Source organism: Colletes gigas, unplaced genomic scaffold (assembly GCF_013123115.1).
Source record: "Colletes gigas isolate AHSC1104 unplaced genomic scaffold, ASM1312311v1 Colletes_gigas_Sc00002, whole genome shotgun sequence".
Lineage (NCBI taxonomy): Eukaryota > Metazoa > Arthropoda > Insecta > Hymenoptera > Colletidae > Colletes > Colletes gigas.
The window spans coordinates 1,515,486-1,539,669 of record NW_025106631.1 but is presented as its reverse complement, the minus strand read 5'-3'; the positions used below and the strand labels follow the sequence as shown (position 1 = coordinate 1,539,669).

The window sequence follows — 24,184 nt, the reverse complement described above, 5'->3', positions numbered from 1 at the left end:
TTGCATCAGGTTTAAAACAGCCCCAAAGACAGGGTAGGAAATCACCTGTTTATACGGGGTGGTTGGTAACTGGTGGTACAAGCGAAAAGGGGGTGATTCTCTTCGAAAAAATAAGTCGAAAATGTAGAATAAAAATTTCTCGTTCGAGGCTTTGTTCTCGAGAAAATCGACTTTGAATTTTCGCAAAGTTCGCGTTTAAGTTTGTTTTTGTCGCAACGGAAAATTAGGAATACATACATGAAATAATACGAAGTAATCATAAAGTTTATTATTACAAAAATTGCCGCACACATACTTCAGCTCTTCTAATCAAATTTCCATGAACATTTTCTAACGTATTCGACTGTTTCAAAGTACGAAAGGCTACAATAATCTTTTCTCTCAATTGCTCGCCAAACACATTGCAAGTGTTTATCAACATACCTTCAGTCGATACAACGATCTACAGTGAGATCCGTTATAACGAGACACGATTTATTCTATATCTTCGACTTATTTTTTAGCTTGTACCAGCAGTTACCAACCACCATGTATATGAAATAGAAATTTAGAAAAATTCAGACCAAGGCATTTCTCTGTAAAGCAGGCTACAAGTATCATAGAGAGTTTTCATCGAACCAGGAAACGGTTCGACGGGGAAACAGTATGGCGAACAAAATAGGGGTTGTGTGTGTACACGAGTGGTAAGTAAATTTTTTGGAGGGACAGAGAGTAACGGAGAGCGGAAGGGGGGATGTCAACGGGTGAAATAGAAATGGAGACCTTCCGACCCGTTTTCGACGGGGGTGGTTTGCATCGGGGGACACGTATATATTTGCACGAACCCACGATGCGAAATTTATGGTCGAATTACCAGCGACTATCGGGGACAGTTGCGCGCTGTCTGGGCAAAAAGGATCGAGAGCCAGACGAAACAAATCTGGCGGACCTAATAAAAGGCGGAACGGTCGGATATTCTATCGCGTCGCCGCCAACCCCTCGAACGAATGGAAACCATTCCGAGCTCATGGATATGGCGTTTTCCTTTCGAGAGCTGCCTTCCCCCCGAGCGTCGAAATGGAATCTGATAAAGGAAACGTTGGACGTGTCGCCTACGCGCTAAAAGCGTACCGAATATTATTCTTCGAGTTCGATCCGCTTATTAATATTTCGCTCCCTCGAGACGGGGGCTGTAATCGCGGAACAAACATCGACGTTTCCTCGAATATTTCTGCTCGAAATTAGGGGTAGCTTGCTTATATTAAAAAGAAAACAAAATGTAGGCGTATCATATGCATAAAGAGCAGAGTCGGGAAATATGTAATCTGATTACATTTGTTACGATAAAATTAGATGTAATTAGATGGTAATTTCCATGCAACAGTATCGTGGCAAACGCAATCAGATTACATTTGCCCGACTCTGATAATCCCTGATTTTAATCCATAAATGCGAAGTCGTAAACTAGGTATAAAAAATTGTTCGAATGTAATCTAGCGTAATTAGTTTTTCTGCGAACGAATAAGCAGAATTTATACGAGGGTGACGAACGTTTCCTTAAACGAAATCATAAGACACTTAATCAACTAGTCGTTTCTAATAAAAAGATATTAAAGCTATGTACGTCGAAGAACCATCAATCGAGAAGATATTTTAACCCCTTCCCGTGCTTCAACACGTTCACTGACAGATGAAAACTGTATAATATTCCGCAAGATTAAAATTTTGATATTACGCCATTGTAAGCTACATAACTTAAAATTTGTTTCGGTACTTGTTTTCGTAACCTTGTTAAAATTCACAAATTCCATCCAAATTTATTTCCCTCGGCGTCTTAACTTGAGAATTCATTTTTCTAGTATCATAGTGGTAAATCCGTGGCAGTCAAAGTGTTTACGAGTCTGACTCGCGATGATGATTTTGGCCCAAACACGAATACCACGAACCAGACTCGCGAACAGAAAGTCACCTCAAACGTAAACATCACCAGGCTCGAGGACAGCAAATCACGATCGTGATCGAGCTTTAGTTGATATCGGTACGCCACAAGAGTCGGTCGCGATTCTTATAATCTCTGGTGCAAAGCAGTTTAGTATCAGTCTAGTCTGATTTTGTCGAGGTAAATTACACGGGAAGGGGTTAATCTCGATATATCGCGAAACACGAACCAATTACTACTCCGTTCTCAGGTAGATCCAACGAGATTCGCCATACAAATGTCGAATAATTTATTTTTTCAACGCTCCGTACACAGACAGAGATTCGAGAAAAGACTATGGCTTCCGTCGAGGTGTTAAGTTGTTTTGATTTATAATCGAGCACACGTGAAAGTATCATTAGGTCGAAAAAGGGTGGAGAGCTCGCGTAATTCGACATCGATACTATCTGCCCGGGGAGACACCGTTCCTCGACTTCGCCCAGGTGTAAATCTACCTTAATACCATAAATCAAGCGCGAAGGAAGCGATCGCTCGACGATAATCCGACGGATTAGCAACGTTCGGTCATTGGCCGTATTTTTCAGCCGGAACAAAGACCAGAGGAACGATGGAGGGTAGCTTTCAACGCGAACGTTACATTTTTTCCCAGACTTTTCGAGACGGTTTCGCGTGACTCGGGATTAACTCGTTCAGACCATTCGAACAGGAACGAATTATCATCAACGACCTTTGCTCTCACGATCGGTATCGTGTTATTAATTATTACTATACGATTAAAATCCTTTTCAATACAGTTTGTCGAACAAATATTTCCGAAGAGGGCGTGCGAGCCGAAACATAAAGGGAAAAATTTCCATTATTCCGGCTGCACCTGCTCGGACGGTATTTTTATTTCCTATGTAATTAAGTATTGTCAGTGATGAAAGGATAATGGCGCACGGTATTCATCGAACAACGTCCCGCGGCATCTGCCAGAGATATTCACTACAATGGATTATCGAGGCGTGTCGCGAGAAAAATTTGCTCACAAAGGGCCCCCGATGCGCGTTAACGCGTCGCTGCGAGACCTTTGAATTTATTAAAATTTGCGCGGCGATGACATCCACGATATTAATAAAAGTTCACGGGACGCGGAATCCGATGAAAACAGGCTTATAAATATTGCCGGCGAATAATGAGGCTTGTCGTACGCTCGTTGGGTTTTTAAAGGGGTTTCGATCTATTTAGGACGGGCACTCGTGTTTCTGTAATTACCAGCGATTCGTCACTTTGGAATCCGTCGTGGAATCGATGCTTGTTAAATTTATTTACTTATGGAAAATATTTATGTAGATTTGTGTTGAATATTTGTGCCACGCTGTAGTTTGGTTCAACGTTAACTTATGTGCAAAAGGGTTGAAAGTGTTTTGTTAAAAAAAGAAGTGATTGGAAAAGACGGACGTGATTTGAATTTCTGTTGTCGATCAATGTGATTTTAATTTGTGTAAAAAGATCGTGTGCTTGGTGTATTTCAAATCCGTTCATTTAATTATATTATTTGTGCATTTGTTCCAAATACAATTCTCTTTTTTTAAATCCTATATTTAGCCCCATTTTTGGTAATTTTATTCTTCGTAAAGATGACGGAGGATCTGTGCGAATATATTTTAGTAATTTTATTTCACCACTTTCGATATATTTCGGTCGGTTTAATAATATCAAACTTCCAACTTGTCCTCTCTTCGATCGAGTCGCAGCAAGGATTTATTTGTTTGTGCATCCGGAGACGCATAACGTAGTACGCAAGGAAGCATCGCGAAAAGCTTAAAAATAAGTTGGAAATGCAAAGGACAGCCTTTTTATAACGCGTAAAAATAGAAACGAAAGTAAGGATTAGGTTCCCTCGTTGAATATTTTACTGTTTTACGTCCACGTTAGAATGTTAATAAAAATTAAATCGACGTTTGTTTGGGAATTATTATGATCTTCAAGTTGTACGTTCGCGAGGTTTCTCAAGTCGTTTCGTGTAGGATCATAAATCATCATCTTTCCTCTTAATAAAGTAGTTTTGCTTCCCTTGCCACGAGGCACGTATAAAAAATATGATGGAGTGCATAAAATTTGCATTATGGGTTCACGAAAGTTGTTGCAGGGTACGAAAAAAGCAGGAAATCCATTATGGTCCCATTGTATAGAAATCGTAATAAAATAGAATTATTTAACAGCTGGTAGCCCGGCGTTGGGGAATAAAAATTATAATAAGCCAATGAAGATCGTATTGAAAAACAGATAAACTGTACATCGTAATTATAATAATTATTAAAAATAAATTAATTACATTTAATATGTTCGTTATAACGTGTCTGCCAATATCGGTTGCTTTCTCAATTAGTCGGCCGGTTTGTTAAATACAAATTTGCGTTAGAACAATGTCGATATCGATTTCAATTATTGATTAACTACCGGTTGCACCGCGAAGATATATAATAAATAAAATTTATGCTCCCACCGGTAGTTCTGTTTTGATTAAACTCGAATGCCAACCGTTTCCACCCTCGTTCGTTTAACATCGTCGACGAACTATAATTTCCTATATGGACTCTCGGTAACCATCGAAATGTTATGTTTCGATCGTTGATAACGCAAACGAAGCCACTGTGTTTCATTTACCAGCAACCTATTTTCAAGTTCCTCCATGTTGGAGTGTGGAATAAAAGCTGACAATTGTTCAAGGTAGTCACGGTAAAAAAAATGAGCCTGTCACTCTATAAACAGACAAACTTTTACGAGGTAAATCTTTAAATTGAAATAAAACACAAACTGTTTGAGATATTTCAGGTTTCTTTGTTTTAATACAAAGTCCACTTGGAAACATTAATCGTGAAACACAATATCATTCAAACGACCGACTAGGCTTTTTTTCACGAGCTCGACTCATTTTGCCCAATTTTCTATTACACTGTTACACAATTGGGGTTCTATTTCATTAATGGCGGCTATAATATTGTTTTTTAGCTTCACGTTGATACATACCACGTGTTACATTACAAACTGATCCAGTCTCTTTGAATTTATCCACAATTCGACGAATTCTTCTGTCAGTTGGACCAAGAATTTCGCGAAGTGCATGAAAACAAACTCGAACAGAAATCGAACGTTTCTAATAATTTTCAACAATTTGTACACGTTGTTGCACAGTGTTGCGTTCCAACAAAGAACAATCAAACCGTTTAGTAGTCCCATCTGTTGAAAGATGCGACACCCAATTTGGATAATTCTATATTTCGAAGCCAATATCGATAATAAATGTTTCCAATCGAAATCGCGAATATCAGAGGCAACCCCAGCGCGAGGCATCGTTGTATCGCGTTACGTTCCTGCGTGTCTTCGCGAATAGAAAATAAAACTTGGCCTCACCGTTGGTCGTTCGCGCGGAAGCTGGGGATCAAGCTTTTTTTCTCGCGGCGGAGAAACGCGGCAGACAAGACGGTACCGCGGGCCACGGCTAGCCAAAACATTCGAGTCTTGATCGCGAGCCAAAAATCTCATCGCACCGGCAAAAAGATACACCTGGCCCCATGGCGGGAGAAGAAGAAGAACGGTTCTATTTTTCCTCGGTCCCGTTCCCGTCTCGCGGCCTCGCTTTCCAACCTATTTTGGGTTCCTCGTTGTCGCGAGCCTGTAATCGAACCGATACTAACCAAATCTCTATCATTTTCTTCCCACTGAAAACAATTATACCACAAAAATTTTAATTCTCAAACAATCTGTGATGATTTGCAATATTAGTATTTTATTATTATATTAATATAAGCCCACTCTGTTCCACTTACTACGAAATATCATTTAAAAAAGCGTGGAGTAAGTTAACATCGCTGAGAAATTAATTAAAAATTAGATTTAATTATTGATCATTTTCACTGGATATATGAAAATTTCTCTATTATCAAATAGCTTAATTAAATTTAAATCATTACGAAAAATTAAAAATTAATTGTTTCGTTGGATCTATCTTGCTCCGAAAAATTTATTACCAGCCAGTTAGTTAGTTAGTTAGTTAGTTTGTCTGTTACTAAGTTAGTATGTGAGTATGTGAGTTTGATGTGAAAAATGTATTACCAGAATTTACTAGATGGTATTTACTAGGAAGAATGTTGAATAATAGTGATTCCGTCATTTTATCTAACGCAGATGAATTCAAGGAGCGGAGCAATATAGCACGTTATCATTCTCACTCGGCGACGTTCGTTTTCCATGCAAATTCGTTCGGTCAAAATCATCGACATCCTCCCTTCGGGACGGCGCTTTAATTTAGCCGTGCCATTACGTTATTTATTCTACACCCCCGCAGAGAAATCGATACGCATGGTAATGACGACGCAACGTTTCCATCTCGCTTTGAAATATTATACTCTATATTTTTATTCCTCGACAGGTCTGGCTAAGCTGGAAACTCCTAGATCCTCCGACCACTTTCGTAATCATCCGTTTCGGGGGGTTGAGAAACTTCATTCTTTATTACGATTTCCTCTCAAGTACATCTTGGAAGTATCAAATTATTTTCTGACGATATAGGATCGAAGGAAGAATTTGTCGAATCGAGACACTGTCAGAAATTTTAAAAAACATCCCTTAATTTTCTAGGAAAAAAAACTATTTCGTTCGATCTCTATTAAAGATTTTCCAGACCGACTAAATTGAAACAGAATCGGTCTCGTTGCTTCCAATACACCGTCGATCGAAATAAAACTCTGCTCTGGGTGGTGGTGGGGGTCGGGTAGAAGGGGGAGAAGGGAGTCGGAGGCGGCGCGAGCCGTCGAGACGGACGAGACACTTTATTCGTGTATTTTCTCGAGACGAGCAAATCCTTCGGCGTAGTTTTGACACCGTGAACGGCACTGTCTCGTCTAGCGTGCTCGCGCGTCCGGAAAAAGCAGCGCCGGGGAGAAAGATTTCGCACGAAAGCAGAAACGTCGACGCGCCGAGTTGGTCGCGTGAAGAAGAGAAGAGAAGAGAAGAGAAGAGACGGAGGGGGGGCCTCTATTTTGTCTTCGCGCGGAGACACGTTCAGACAGGGGCGTAACTCCCCTTCGTCGTCGTCGTCGTAGTCGTTGTTCCCCTCACCGTCCCTCTTCCAATACGTCAGGACGTATATTTTTGTCGCCCGTTCGGCGTGGAAACGCGCGAGCACCGATTTGTCGGAGTTTTACGTGTCAAAACGTGTTATCGTATTGGTTGCACGTTCCACGACGGCTGCCTGCGTCCTTCGCAGCGATTTTACCCCCGTAACCCTACTTCGAGTTTCCGCAAAGCCGATTCCGGACGAAAGGGTGTCGTCGACACGCGTCGGAATTTTCCTCGATGTCGGTGGAAAATTTTCTTCTCCCACCCTCTCCACACACAACTATCCCCCTTCCTCCCCCTCTTCCTGCAAGGATCGACTAAGTGGATCCGGTTAGAAGAACATCGAGTGGCTTACCGAAACGCCATTTGTCCCCGTGACGGCGTCGATTTCTTTCCGCGTCGTTTCTTTTCCCCCCAACGTTTCGGTCCTCCGTGTCGCGGCGTCGCGATTTTCTCAAGAATTTCTAAAAGAAACGCGCGTCTCTTTCGGGGGCAAACTTAATTTATCGCATTTGAGCCTCGACGCGTCGTATATCTGGATCCTCTTCGGGGATGTAATTATATACAGGAAACATAATAGCACATGGTAGTAAATTCTCTCGATAGCGTCGGCGGGGGAGGCTCTAGATAAACTGTTCCGATGCGTTAAGAAATTATAGGGCGTCACGAGCAACCGGGCAGAGATACGGCGTTAAAATACTACCGGAATTAAAGAAATTTTTATTTTTATTCAAAAACGAATGTCCCACGATTTCGATTTATTTTTCCCCATACAGATGTGGCTGGATGTTTAGAACGTATTCATTATAATTGTATAACGTTGGTGAAAAAACTATTTAACAAGAAATCGATACAATAACCATGATTTGTCTCACATTCTCAATGCTCGCTTACAAGTGACCAGTTTCACACACGTCCACAAAAGTATACAAACTATTTGGACCATTCACTCGTGTCACACTCATCTCTCATACAAAATATCACTTCATATCTATGACAACCAGTACCACAACAGATTCACGCCATTTCTAGCCGTACCGCTTCCAAGACCCCGTTGTTTCCTAAAAAGAAACGTTACGGAAGTGCTTTATGCGGAAGATTAAAGAACGTTTTATCATCAAAGAGCCCCGGTACAAACCACTGCACGAAATGTCGTTACGTCGTTGGTCCCCCCCTTGTATAAGAAACAGTTAAAAATCACCAGCGAGCACGAGACATTCGCGGCGCGATGCAAAACGGTAAACGAATAGATTTTTTCCCGCGGCGCGAGTGGCGAAAAAAAAAAACAGAACAGAGGGAAGTTGGCGTGATCCGCGGGAATTTTTTAAGAGTCAACGACATCGCGCCGGGCCGTAAAAATTTCTGCGTTTTAATGTGCGAGCACCGGGCCGGTTAATGAAGACTGTAACCTGAATGCAAATAGCTGACCGACAACTGTTTAGCAATGTATATGGATGAGTATGGAAGTTTGCTTTGCCCGGCATGAATATGGAGATGATAGTTTAATTATATGTCACGTGTTCGCGTGATGTTCGGCTATGAGGGCCGCAAAGGGAGGCCCCTGCAATTCGGACGCTCGTGGCCCCCTCGTGCTTTTATTAATTTCGTAACGTTCGACGGTTCGACTATTAACGCAACATGGCCATCGCGCGAAACATCCAGTTCGCCAACGATGCAACAGAAACTGAGAACTCGTCAAATTTTTCTCTGTTCTTCTCTTGTTTGTTCATAATATTACGATTTTGGGTACAAGAGTTTCTTCTATTCGTCCCTAGAGGGCTACGGCTCTTGTCTCTCTCGCAAGTGCTCAAGTATACGTTTCTCGACAGACTATCCAATGTCCCTGGTGTCAATTCCACAAAGGAAATTTCAATGGGACCCAAAAAATTCTATCTTTAGGCCCCTCCCTCCCTCCCACGGCTATCGTGTTTGAATATCAAAATATTTTCGGTTTATTCGCGGTATTCGAATCCTTGGAAGATATTCGAAGAGTCCCAGTGCTATGACAAAGGGACGAGGAGACGGAAAATCCGATATTCGCGCGTGCCTCGACGAAGTCCGGTCTTTGTGGGGCTTTGGCGAGGCGAAGGTGTCGGCTGCTACGAGCGCTCGTTAAGAATCCCTGAGATAATCCACGTATACCTTTGAAAAGGATACCGCCGGCCAGAGGGGGCTAATGTTCTCTTCATATTTGCGCACGCTGGCCCCGAGGCTAAATAAATCATTATCAGAGAGCGGAGCGCGGCGCTGGTTGAATAATACAGCATACCGCGGCGGGTGGACGGCTGGATTTTAGGTGGCTTTCGTGGATTAATTGTCCATTCATAAGCCACTCTTTGGAACCGTGAAACACCGCCTTTCGACCAAGCCACCGGCACTACGAAAGTCTTCGTTCGTGACCAACCGACGCTTCCGGTTGCTCCGATTATGGGCAAACATACTTTATCGAACATACGCGTTTATTTTGTCAACCGTCGAAGCTCGAATAAGAAGTCTAAAATCAATGTCGCGCAGAGGGATGAAACATATTAATTTTGTTCGATGTTCGATTATCTTTGAAAATACCAACAATGTTTAATTTATCTATGTATAGGTTATTAATTCCATTTAATTTTGAACAATGTAAATAACACGATCGCGAAAATTTGATCGGGATATGATTTCGAGAGGCCCGTCGGAGCAAAAGCGGCTGAAAATCTAAGAAGGTTGGGGTTGGTAATTAAGCCTGATCGGTAATTAACAACGAGAACGATAACTAATTCAACGGGCGGAATGGTTTTTAAAATTAACGACGCGGAAGGAACAATCTCCATCGGCGTGTCTCCTTCCCAGGTAGCTACGGTCTTAGTTAATTAAAATGTAACGCGGAGAAGTCTTCGTAAATATGGTTTCGTTGCCCGGGGAACGACGTATATTTTCCTGATTGTCTTTCGAACACCGTCCAAGATTTTTAATTAGCAATTACAGGCCGCGGACGCGAGAAAGGCATTCGGGGTGGCGGGGAGAGGAACGGGTAAAGTTGACCGAAGGAAGTTCGACGACGGAATTGTCGTCTTTGGGGAAACCCTCGTCCAACGTGTGTTTGCAAAACTTAGGAAGCTTCTTCGATTTGTTCGGAGCGTACGAACCTTTGCACAGCTAAATTACTCGAGAACGCGGAGGATCGTTCGTCGCTACCCTTAACCCGTTGGTATCCGGGTCAGCCCTTAGGATGAATTATTAGGTTGCCCGGAGTAGCCCACGGAGTCTCCATCATTGGCCGTTTAAGCTTTCACGAGGGACTCGATTCACGTTTAACGAGGTTCGTCCTCGGAACAGGCACAAAGAAACGCGTCTCTGCGTGGTCAGGCGTCCGACGATCTTGCCCCGAAACGATCGAGTTTTTGGCGCCATTGGGGATCCCCCTCGTGTCAAACACGATGTTCGATTAATTAGGTCCAGCGACACGCTTTTACCAGAGGGTCGCTCGAACCATTCATTTTACATTACAAACAGAAACTTTAGAATCTCTGTGTTTGCTATTTCCTACTACTCCGTAACAAGAAATTTTATTCCTCGTGTTTTGATGGTAAATGTATTTAATTTGTGCAAATACTAGGTACAAGATTTTTTAATTCTCTTTACACTTTACCGACCGGTAGCGGTTGATTAATCGGCTATCGGTCGGTAAGCGTTGGTCGGTAAAAAAGTCGATTAATAGGCTATCGGTCGGTAATGTGTTAACATTATTCATGAAGATGAAAAGAAGCTTAGCTTCTGATTTATTTTGTGTGTGTCTCCGTTCAAGACAGCACTCTCAAATCGTAGGATGGTACGTCCCTGGACGAATCGAAAGAAATAAAATTGGTTTTACTCCCTTTAAAAAGAAGGTGGAGGACAGTGGCTGTGATTACTATAGCAGAAGGCCACGTAGCTTAATTTAAAGCAACATTCTATCTAATAAAACATCCCCAAAATTAACTTGAACATCCCCCACCACTTTCACACACTCTACAACGCAATATTCGACGAGCTATCAAGCTTTATTAACAATCATTCCTCGAGGAATTTAACGCTGGAGCGGCCATGGAGTCCGTGGAATAAGGGAAACTAAAGTAGAATTTCCGCAGCTTTGCGAATCCGTCGTCTTTGTTCCGACGACGATAAACCCCCGGGCCCTGCCGCGCGGCGGTAATATTTTTTATATCTGGGACGTAAGAGAAATTTATGTCGGTCCGGTGCACGAAAGCTCGATTTCCCGACGAGCCACCCGCGGTGCGTTTCCTGGTTAGGGTTGGTTCACGTGGCCGCGGGACTTCGCAGACGGTGTCACGAGAATAATATTTATACGTTCGATGCGCGGCCGCGATAGCGAGCGAAACCACGCGCGCAGGGATGCTCGGGTGCGATCGCGAATATAAAATTTTCATAATTATCGCGTCCGGCATGGTTACGCCCCTCACCTTCCACGGTGCTTGTTCAACGTTCCTATTATTATCGTTATTATCGCTATTATTTTCAATCCGTCGGACCCGAAGGGACAGAGGGCATTAGCGTTACCAACGACGACAGGGGAAATTATTTTAACGACGAACGTTCGGGGGATAATTGGTCCACGCGCCGATCAGGGATTCCATTAAGCCTTCCGCGTACTTGTGATTTCGTGACGCACGCCATTGCAATGTTACCTGTTTGTATCAGGTACGTTTGCCAACCCCACCGACCCGAGGATAATGTTATCGCGAGAAAGAACGGGGAGTATAAAAGCGTTTAAAATAATACCGTTCCTTACGAGGTTAATAAGTTTTATTCAAAAGGCATCTCGAGGGAAGAAATTTTCATTTAGACTCCAACGGTTGGTATCCTTCGAGAGAATGTAAGTGTTACGGGTGTAATCCGAGGTTACAGCTAAACTGCAACGTTCCGATTCGCGCAGAATGTGTCGATAATTGGGACATTCGCCTTATCAGACCGGATGCAACCGGATTCCTTGACGACCGCAAGATGTAACGCGTTGTTCGACTATGCGCGGGGACATTTAACATTCAAACCCCTTCCTCTTCCGTCCAGAAATGTCGTCGATCGGCGCCGAGTTGTTCGGCATAGTTCGAACTTCCGGAATGCGATCCGCCATTGGTTACCCTCGCGCCACCGCATATTTCTCCGGATGCTTCCGGAAACGATTGCCTGTCAAGGTCATTTCCGTGTCAGACACGACCGACGCCATTTTCTGTCATGTTCTGCACGCACCCATAAAGATCCCAAACATCCATTTTCACGATCCGTAAAATGCGTTTTCGCGATAGGAATGTTGTTAAAAACTTGGAGCCAGATTCCGTACGGAGGCAATTTCTTCTGGTCTAGATTATGCACGATTTTTTCGAGGATCGATCTCTGTTTCTTCCTGCAATATATATTTACCACGCGCGGCAGCTTAATGCTCTTAAGAGACATTGTCCCCGAGCATGAATAAGTCATGATCGATTTAGCTACCTAGCTACCTCTCGCGTCTAATTAAATTTGCGTGAGTGGTAGCGAAGCTGATTGAAGTTACTGCAGGGAAAAAGAAAAATTCACTCCCGAGTTAAGACTAAAGCGGTGCCGCGAGTAAAGAGAATGCAGACAGTTTTGATTAATTTTTATTTAATCAAAGAGATAGAGACCATTATACGAAAACTAATCTTTCTAACTTCCTGCAATAGCACCATACGTATCGAAACAACCGAACGTTGGATTTGAACACTGGTTGAGACACGCGTCGTGTGTTTACTGCGCGACACCCCAAACTACGAGTGGTTGGTTTAAGCCGCAATAACACGCATCGTAGATAAGTGTTTAGGCATGTTAGCGTCAACTACCTGTATTAGGGACTAAATGGGACTGTGACACAACCATACGTGTCCTAACTAGCTATGGCTAGCGGCTCGAAGTCACGTATCGATCGTTTCTCAGGATGTAAGGGAATTCCTTCTGAATTCTTCCAAGATTTAAGAATGTATGGGACTTTGGAGATCGAAGGTTCTCGAGATATCAATTAACCGAATAACACAAGTTCCCGCGAAGGACCTGTCCCACGATCGTATAACACAACCGTGACAATTAAACTTCTTCCCGGAAGTGTTCTGCCTGCACTCTAGCCGACGGTATTCGGGCCGAAATACCTGGTCTTCCGCGATCACCTAAAGCAGCGAAAATACGAGGACGCGCGGCAGCAATTTTCCAAGGAACACCGCGGAAACCGCTAGCTTATTGTCTATTCGGGTGCACTGAGTGCCGACTAAATTCAACGTGTCGCCCGCAGACGGTTTACAGCCCGAGGAACGATCGGGTGTCCGCATTCTTGCGCCGCGACGCTCCCTTAGAAGAAGACCACCCTTAAACCCCTCATTTTATTCTAAACCTCCAATCTTTCTATTTCGTCAGCCTACGCTCGACAGCAAAAAGTAAACATACCTGCCACTGATGACTGGATTCATTTGTAATTGCACGTATTTATAATCGACAGGTTGACGAATCGTTGCGTCGAGTTTGAATTTCCCGCGTTAATTTGTTTCCAAAGCACGTGTTCCCGAGAATTACTCGTTCTATCAGCCGACAAAACGGAAACCTGCCTTAAACGCGCGAGTCACTGTGCGTTCGTAATCGAGTGCTCGCGAGAACGCCTCGAAACGCCTGGCTCTGTAGAACCATCCGACGCTGGCAACCCTTTCAACCCCTCCCCACCCCCCTTCCCCCCTATTTACAATGCAACGCCTCCCAGTAATTTAACGGAGGCGAACAGTACTTGGGACCGATAAACGCGCCCACCGAATTGCCTTGCTCCCGGCTGACAAATACAACGCTTCGGTGTACGTAGACGCGACCTGTTTACGTACCGACGCGCAGTGTTTCGAGTACACGCGACTCGGGACGGGAATCATAATTTCAAACAAACCACAAAAATATATAAGTATTGTTGTAGACTTTATTTTATTGTAAGTAAATTTTATTTATGGACACGATTGTACAAAGAGTATGTATACAACTCGGCTGACGAGACCGAAAGTAAAGTAGGAACCGAACGGAGCCGGAAATCGGAATCGAGTATGAACGCAAAAGGTCACGTGACACATTACATAGAGTTTGTACATATTACTCAGAGATGTCACGATTAGTATGATACAACAAGTATCATTTAGGAAATTGAAACGAATTAAAATTAAAAGACCACGCTGTAATCGCTAGACTGGGACTGAATTTTGTATTTATATTCTATGAAAACATGCGTTCATTCGTGAATTTTTTTATTTTCTGATAACACCAACGATCGTTAAGTATTACCACACGCTGGCAATCCTCTTCGAGAGTCTAATTTTCAGTGTACAAAATTCTCAGCGGTAACTGAAAGCCTCCCAGAGGCACTCCCGTGGCGCTTCCATTTTAATCTAATGGTCCAGCGAATTTCAAACGAATTTCGAGTTCCATTAAGGCGTACGGGTCAAGCTGTACGAGTTTTCCATTTTTTTTTCCGCCCCCCTACGTTCTTGAAATACTTTTTTTAAACAAAGTTTCCGTCGAAAACTTCGGCCCGATGTCCCGATATCCCGCGCTTTTCGAGAGATTTCCTCGACGCTGGGAACAGTGAGACGACGCGGGACATTTTATAAACGTAATGCGAAACAACAGTGTCCCATTAGGTACGCTCTCGTCCGCGTCACGGCGAAAATCTGAAATAATTGACGAAAACGCGCACTTCGGGGACCCGTTCGTCGATTGCCTTAGCCCTCTCGTGTACTCCGCCCTGTCCAGACATATTTGTCCCGTCGAGCGTCGTTCTTTCCCGCCTGCGAGCGTTCGATGTTTCCGTAAATATCGTACTTGCGCGTTACGATAGAAACGAAAGCATAATTCGACTTCCTCGAGCGTGAAACTTCACGTTTGGGGGCGTTGGAATTCTTTCGTAGTAAAACGATCAACAGTCGGGGGAAAATTCCAGTCAACAAGCGCGGAGTTATTGCATCAACACGTTGACCGCCAGTCTAAAATCCTAAAATTGTTCGCAAGATCAAAACTTCGATTTTAGTCAATTCTAAACTACACGACTTAAAAGTTGTCCTAGTAGTTGCTTTCGTAACCTCATTAAAATTTATATTCTTTAAGGTTTCAACTTGAGAATTAATTGTTTTAGTTCCACTGTTAAAAGTTCTGTCACCCATATGTGAATGACGTGGCAGTGAAAGTGTTAAGAACGACGCATAATCACGTTTCGACGCCTGGCAGTTTCATCGAAGTCGGCGGTACCGTTTGGTTCGCGATCGAGGCCACGATAACGGTCGAATATATTGAAACAAACGACCGGGAATCGGTTCGCGGGCACGCCACCCCCCTCGAGCTGCGAGACAGTGATACACCAGCCAGCCGAAATTGAGTTTCGCTTCTTGTTAGCCTCTTTTCTGCTAACACCTATCGGTGGCCGGGTCAGCAGACGAGATTGGAAGAGGTTGGAGTAGGTTTCGCGGGATGTTTGTTGCCGATTCTCGTGGAGCCCCGAGACTCCGCTGACCTCTCGACCACTTATCCTTCGTCTTCCTACGTTCCAACCCCTTTTCGCTGCGCTCTTGCCCGCCATCCATTAAACGGAACACCTCGCCCACCATTTCTCTTACATTTTATTCCCCCGGGATTCTCCCTGCGTGTCGTTTTATTTCCCTTATTTATCGAACTCTTACTTCTCTTTCTCCGCTCCCCCAATCTTAATCTCGATATTGCAAACAATTGTTTCGGTGATCTTCGATTCCTTTAATTTTAAATAAATTAATAATTAAATGTATCTTTTATGTCTTACTATTCATAAAATTTTTCGAAAAAATATTGTTACGATTCTACCACTCTGTTCCAGATTCCCGTGCAAGATAGAGCGAAAAGGAAAAGGATCGATCTCTCCGGGGGTGCGCCGGACTTCCGCTAATCAAACTGTTTGCCCGTGGCAGGAATTAGACCGAGCCACCCTCGTCTGCAATTTCAGTTATTTACTGCTTAGATCGCATATTCCGTCTCCCCGGTCTCGTCCACCTTCCTCGTTTCAGGGAACCGAGGGTGGTTTTCTTCTGGCGAGCGATTCGATCGTCGATCGAACCCTCCGTAGGAATGGGCCTGACGCGAATCATTACCCTCTTCGCCAGATTTTATCGAAAAAAATCCCCCCCGCGACTCGGGTCGACCGTTCAGTTTTTACGCGTCGTTCGCGCGTTTTACCGCCCTCTCCGGCGCCCCGCGTCCAAAAAATTCGCCACCTCGGTCGGAGCACGTTTCGCGATTTTACGGTTTCTTACGAAAATTAAATTTCTCGACCGTCCTCGATCGATCGACGGGGTGTAATTGAAAAACTTCCGCCCCTCGATGATCGGTCTCTCGCCCGACGGGATTAGTCGTTCGATCGACCGTGACGGAACACGCCGTTTCGTACGTTTTTCCTTTGCCTCCCCGCGCACCGTAGTTTGTTCCAACGTCAACCTGGTTAAAAATCACAGAGGACCCTGGGCGGGATAAAAAGACGCCGATACCGAGGTAAACGCGAACGACAGTTTTTCTCGAACATCATTTCAACGTGCACGGTGGAATCGGAAATCGGAGAAATCCTTGCGTGGATAAAAATATCGAATAAACTGCTCGACGTACATATTTAATAATTGTCATCGGTGGTACATGGAATCAACTTTCGTTCGATCGTTTTTCGTCGAGCCACGTACCTCGAACGGCATCGGGAATCAACCGGAAACGGCCGAGTTCGCGGATACGATCCCCGTGTAAAAAAAGCTCCCGGACCACGGTGGTCTTTTTGTCGGTGCACTTTGACGTTGATTAGCCACTCGTTAAATAAATTCGTGGGACGAGCCGATCCGGGGATAAAGGTGACCCTCGGGAGGGCCGGGATAAGGGAGGCTTGGCATGGAAAGAGGACGAGGAGCAAAGGGAAACGTTGCGGTCTACGGTCGGACCCCGACGAACACCGCACTGCCACCGGTTGACGAGGGTTTATTGGCTTTATCGAGGAATCAGGTCGTCCCCGGAGGAACAAGGGTTGAGAGGGAAAAGGAAAAAAGGGGAGCAGAAGAATGGACAATGGACAAATGAGCGTTCGTGGGGGCATTGTCGAGTCGCGTGTCCCGCCCGAGTTATGCTTTAGAGTGACCCCGGAGGGGTATCGCGCGTGAATGGTATTGTGTGTGCGTTTCCAACGATCGTGAAGTGAATTGCCCTCGATAAGGAAACGGGAATCGGCGACATCGGTGATTGGAAACGTCGGAAAGAAGAAACGGTGATTTCAACGGGGGCGATAAGTCTTTTGATAGTCATTAAACCATTGGAATTCGTGGTATAGGTGTTTTAATATACCTACGTTTCGTGCTCTTGAAAATGAGTTTTGTTTCAAGTCGACACCATAGTTAGTTCCAGAAAAAACTGTTATTTACGAAAAAATGCTAGTAATTATACGAACATTCAGTATACAAATTTAAATTCATTTTCAAGTAAGAAAACAATTTATAATGTAGTTTTATCGTACATCAGTTCTTTGGGTACATAGAGTCAAAGTAAGCTTCAAAATAAACATGGAAGACAGCATAAATAATAATTGTTGTTACGTTCATTGGATAGAGGATGAAATGTCCTTTAAAATGAGCGTTCGAACAAGTCGATAGCGTACTTAGTTCCGGAGATATGACGATTTTAATTTCAAGTCGACGCGGTGGCTAGTTACGGAGATACGAGGGTCCGCGAAGCGTTTGTTTACGTTCATTGACGCGAGGTCAATGAACTCGCGTGCGTAGTAGAGATACTACGACTTCCTGGTCACGTGACTGTCTCGACTGAAGCGCGAGAGAGAGGCCCGACGCGACGCGTCAGACGGAGACAGAGATAGTCGAATTGAGAAAAATACCCTTTTACATAAATTACGATATCTCGAAAACGGAAAGTCGGATCGACAAAAACCAAAAACCATTTCAAAGAGGAAGCTTCACCGCTTCTAACAATCGTTCGATTATTGACAAAGCACGAGTAGTTTCGGAACTGCGCGCGTCCAAAGTTTTAATATTTTTAATACGCGCTAATAGGCAGCGCTAAGGCAGACTGAACGTGAGTAGTGGAATTTAAAGAATTACCCTTTCATATAAATTACGATATCTCGAAAACGGAAAGTCGGATCGACAAAAACCAACAACCATTTTAAAGGGGAGGCCTTGCCGCTTCTAACAGTGGCTTAATTATCGATAAAGCATCAGTAGTGTACGGAACTGTACGCGTGTAAAATTGTACTCTGTTCTTAGACAGTGGAAAGCTTAAGACCACGAAAGTTGTCTTTGTTGCAACGTTCCCTGAGCCCTCGATAATAATTCTTGGACCGATATCGGGCGTAAACAGTATCCGGCGAGCCTGTCGGGGACATCCGGGCTTACGGACCGCCAAGGGTGGATAGCGACCAACGATAAGAATTCCCGGTGTCGCCGGACTCGTATTCCCACGGCAGATAAACTCGTATCGAGGCGAATTCGCTGGACCCCGATACGCGAGGCTCGTCGCGGCTCGGGAGTCGCGTCGCTAATAAATGGCCGCCGAAGCGGATCTCCATCCTTTCCCGGACGGTGCTCGAAAACTATTTCTTTTCGTTGTTCATAATAAATCACGGGGCCCCCGTACCCCCGGGAATCCTCGATTTATGGATCCTCCCGCGTGGCTCCCGTCTTCTCGCGGAATAAATTTCCTCCCGCGACCGTGAGATCCCGATAAACTCGCTATAAGCCCGCGCGAAATCGCGAATAAAAGGCCGGAGCCAGCGCCGGAAGCCGCTTGCGAAACGCGAAACGCGAACGCGAATACGGGATCCCCTGGATCGTACCGATCGAGACGATCCAGCGACGAGGGAGATGCTCGACCCGGTTCAGAACGGATCGACGAAATTCCTGCGCTCTCGGAGGATCCGTACGCGAAATCGGTGTCGCGACTGCGAATCGAGCATCCAGTTTATCGCAGCTGGGACCCGTCCTGGGTTCCCGTCGACCCTCCGAAACCACCCCTTTCCGATCACCGACGATCCCCCGTTGCAGCCTCGCGGCACTTCACCAAAATACACGGCGAATGCAAAGCTTTCGAGCCGACCCGCGCGCGCTCGGTGCAGAAACGCTCGTAAATCTCGTACCTCGAGACACTTCATCCCGCATCCTTCCATCCGTTCAATTCCCGACTCCACCTGTGCAACCTGTGATTCCAGACGAGCCATTTACCACGTCGGAGTCAGATGCCGGGTTATCGAGGAAGGTTCCTTTCTTTTCTTTCTGTCGCCATCGATCGACAAACTCGCTAATTTTACTTCTAAATGAAATCGAACCATTCGCGCTTTGGTACCGACGTCTATCGACGCTTTTGAAACTCGAGATAATTATTTGCAACGTTCCAACGGGTCTCGACGTCCTTTTACAAAGTTTCAATCCATTAGCGATACCGATCGTGGTCTGCCTAAGTATTCCAATCGGCTGGCTAGTTCACCGTTAATTTATACGTTCCGTTCGTTTGAAACCGTGTACGATCAAGATATCGACGTGAAATCGGGGGGGGCCTTTGAAAGCGGAAAACAGGATTTTCCGGGCAACGCGGGCAATCTCGAATTCCTTTCGTAGTCCGGAGGCCTGCCCCGGTCGCAGCGTAATTGAGAGATAAACGACCGCGACGGGAGAAATATGCGACACGCGTGCTCCGGGGTATCGTCGCCACCGATCGACGAAATATTTGAAACGCGAATTTCCGGATCGTCCGGCAACGGAGGGGTTTTCGGGGATTCGAGCGGCGGTAATTCGACAGGGTCGAATAGCTGACGCGCAACGATAACGCCCGCTCGTGCCAGATAATGCAGATAAAAAGCAGAATATTAAAGCGGAACGAGCCGGCGTTCACCCTTCTGGGTGTATCCCCCGGGCCGGAAGGAAGGAAGGAAGGACGCGAAGGAGCGAAAATGAGGCTGGGAGGGGGGGAGGAAAAAGAAAGAATAAAGTTCACCCTCTAATATCCCCGGTGCTTCTCGCGCCGGCGACCTCTCGAGATGCTTTTTCTTTTTTTTTTTTCGCTTCTTTTTTTCCACGTCGGAGATGCTTCCGCATAACCCTGGCCCATATACCTGAACTCGTCGCGCACGCACAAAAGCTACACACGCACACGGACTTTTTTAGATGCTCGTTATTTTAACGGGAAGCGCGAACCTTTTGCAACGAAAATGTCGCCTCGAAAATCGATACGTCGGTATTCTTGGAACACAGATTAAATACAAGGTTGTCAGATCATATCTGATGATGCAGAATTTTCCTTAACTAGCATCGACAGAGACGAAGTTGCCAGAACTCCGTTTCTTTCGTAAAAGTTCTAATGTTTTACAACGATATAATTTTAATTTCGTTCCACCGAGGAATGAATATAGTCCAATGGGCAAATAGAGATTATGTCGTTGAGCTTACCTACATGCTGGTTCACCGACGGTCTCGAAGAACAGGCAGGTACCGCCGTTCATGCAGAAGTCTCCGGCGATCGGGCACGGTTGCTCCTGCCTCGGCCACGCCGCTGTCGCTGCAACAAATCAGAGAACGTTCGTCAGCCCCCCTGGGATACGTTATGCGCATAATCACGGTGCACGCGAGCCTACAGGGGGGGTTGGTTCGTCTCTGTCCCAACCCTCTCGGCATCGACTTTCGAAACCTTACGGCCGTTCAAAGCTTTTGTTCGCCGCGCGCGAATATCATTTTCTCCGCGCGTACATTTTCATTTCAATCGAGTTCCAACGCACGGATTAGTCTTTGGTATGCAAATCGCGGACTGCCGCTAAGACGAGAACCGGCCCGTGAACAACGAGAAACCGTCGGATTTACGGAAGAGCTTAAGGCGCTCCTTTTTATAAAGCCTCCGTCGTTCGTTCCCGTTACGCGTTGTCCCCGTATCTTCTTTTCAACTTTCCCTCTGATCTTAACCCCATTCGAATTTTAACCTAATCCCGGGGGCAAATTGTTTAATCTATGCGGCGACTGGGATCGTTTCTCCGGGAACGAATGAAAATTTACGTGGCTGATATAGAAGCAAGGAAACTTTATAGTTATTTTTAAATAGAAAAAAATGGTTGCACCAAAGTTCCTGTTTAATATTAACCCTTTTGAAGGTTAGAGAAAAAGCTCATGAAAATCAAACTAAGAATGATATTTACAAAATTCAAAATGCTGCATATTACGAAATAAAGAAAGAATAAAGTAACGGCAATTGCATTTCAATATTTATTGCAAATCATATAAATAACATAATTATAAAATATGATAAAAAACGTAGAAACAAGTTTCTCTTCTACAAACAATATTTACACATAAGAATAATTGTTTGATCACAGTTTTATGTAGGTCACGTAGCATAAAGTACAAGTATTTGATTTTCAATGATTTTTTAATAAATAATCAATTCAAAATATGACGAGGCTTTGTTAAAAAGTTATTAACGTTTAAAGTCCGCACTGAATTTTTTTTCTCGAAAACGTGCAGGATTTCGAGGGTATGTCTATTCACCAAAAATGATTGTGATTGACTCCCACAAATGAAAATAATTTTTCCAGAACGATTTGAAATTTTTTTTTTCCCCGTTGAAAAATTTCACACATTCTCGAATTTTTTTCTAGAAAGTGGATAGGAATTCAGGCGTATGTGTATTCACCAAAAATGATTGTAATTGATCCCTGCAACTAAATATAATTTTTTTGGAATGATTGGGAAACTTTTAATTTTGTCGAAGAATGTTACACCTACTTGAATTTTTTTCTCAAAAGTGGGTAGGATTTCTGGACTATGTCTAATGACCAAAATTAATTGTAATTGATTCCTGCAACTAAATATAATTTTTTTAGTATGATTCGAAAGCTTTTAATTTTGTCGAAGAATTTCACATCTACTCGAATTTTTTTCTCAAAAATGGATAGGATTTCGAGGGTATGTCTATTGACCAAAATTGATAGTAATTGACCCGTGCAACTAAATATAATTTTTTTGGAATGATTCGGAAACTTTTAATTTTGTCGAAGAATTTCACACCTACTCGAATTTTTTTCTCAAAAGTGGATAGGATTTCGGGACTATGTCTAATGACCAAAATTAATTGTAATTCACCCCTGCAACTAAATATAATTTTTTTAGTATGATTCGAAAACTTTTAATTTTGTCGAAGAATTTCACATCTACTCGAATTTTTTTCTCAAAAATGGATAGGATTTCGAGGGTATGTCTATTGACCAAAATTGATAGTAATTGACCCGTGCAACTAAATATAATTTTTTTGGAATGATTCGGAAACTTTTAATTTTGTCGAAGAATTTCACACCTACTCGAATTTTTTTCTCAAAAGTGGATAGGATTTCGGGACTATGTCTAATGACCAAAATTGATTATAATTGACCCCTGTAACCAAATATAATTTTTTTGGAATGATTCGGAAACTTTTAATTTTGTCGAAGAATTTCACATCTACTCGAATTTTTTTCTCAAAAATGGATAGGATTTCGAGGGTATGTCTATTGACCAAAATTGATAGTAATTCACCCCTGCAACTAAATATAATTTTTTTAGTATGATTCGAAAACTTTTAATTTTTTCGAAGAATTTCACATCTACTCGAATTTTTTTCTCGAAAGTGGATAGGAATACAGGACTATGTCTAATGACCGAAATTGATTGTAATTTACCCCTGCAACTAAATATAATTTTTTTAGAATGATTCGAAATTTTTCATTTTCGCCGAAAAATTTAGGCACCTACCCCCTGTCGATTTTTCATACGAATTCGTTTTTGATTTTTAATAAATTTGTTTGACATTGTACGGGAATTTTGTCTAATACTTTTTTGTAGGTATCCATGAGCTCCACTTCGGAAATAAATTTCATTGAAATATATTCACTATTATAGGAGTTATGGTCGTTTAAAGATTGGACCACTTTTATAGGGTTTTTCTTAATTTACGGGCTTGAGGAATAAATTTTCCAAGATTCTCACAATTTCTACATATTCTTCACTAAAATACGCGTTGATTGCTTCTTGAAATTTTAAAATCCTCCAATCCGTTCAGAAATTATGATTTTTTAAACGTAAACATGAAATTTCGAACACCCTGTATAATATGACGACTCCGGAATACATACGTTTCCGCCACAAAGTAAACCCAAAAATAATTTTTTAAATGCTTTTGCAATAAAATTAGACCCCTTATAATGTTTTACAAATTCTTTTTGAGAAGAATAAGGCACCATTGCATACGGAACGATATATCGTCGTTGGGCACTAAAAGGGTTAAAACAAAGAAAATGGCGGGTATTGGGACGTACGTCTCCCATTCTCGATACCGATCATCAAGGGAAAATTGAGAGAATTCTCGTAAAGGGCGTCGCGAGATCCCCGCGACGAACCCGTAATGCATCGTGTAAATTTCACCGTGGTACGCCTAACATCCTAGCTGCAATTCTTCACTGTCGTTTGCCGGTGTTCGGGCAGCAACGCATTATGAACCGGGCCACTATCTCGTGCCGGCTGCGTCGTAAACATCGATTAATCATTTCGCGATGCGCATCTGCTACGAAAATGTTCTAACGTTCTGCCCGGAACTTTTGCGGATCCACGACGCGAGAAAGACAAAAGAGCGTTCGATTCTGTCGTTCACCTACTCCACTCTGTTCTATATCAACTGCTGGTTACACGATTCAAACATAATCTCATAGACTCGATTTGACTGGTCCCCTTAACACCGCTACTTTAACCCTTTGCACTTCGAATTGTATTTGAATTTTGTTATCAGCAGCTTCCAACGCCTTGAAGTGTTTTATTTGAAATTCACGTCTACTAAAAAGTAGGATGAATTTAAACAAACTTGATGAAATATCTGTTTTACTTACAGTATTGCTGTATTTTGTAATTTTCAAGTGCACGATATCTGTCGATGAGGTCAGGATATAAAATAACAAACTTAGACACAAAACGAACAAAATATGAATTTATATAAGAGACATGAAAATATGTAATTGGACGGTCGCTCGTCGCAACGAAACATTCCAGACAAAATCAAACATTTGTAACTCGAACATTCTCAGCGGGCAATGAAAGTACATGTATCTAGTGCCTAAGAAATAAACTAGTCCTTTATTTT

The 24,184-nt window shown here is 43.3% G+C and overlaps 1 protein-coding gene across 1 annotated transcript in view; it reads right to left on the bottom strand.

The window, feature by feature from the left end:
- The window catches only part of LOC122398875 (protein vein-like), a 339,794-nt gene that overhangs the window by 34,592 nt on the left and 281,018 nt on the right, over positions 1-24,184 (bottom strand). Inside the window, exon 4 of the mRNA XM_043399138.1 lies at positions 20,482-20,590. Coding sequence (XP_043255073.1) covers positions 20,482-20,590 — 109 coding nt within the window. The remainder of the gene's footprint in view (positions 1-20,481; positions 20,591-24,184) is intronic.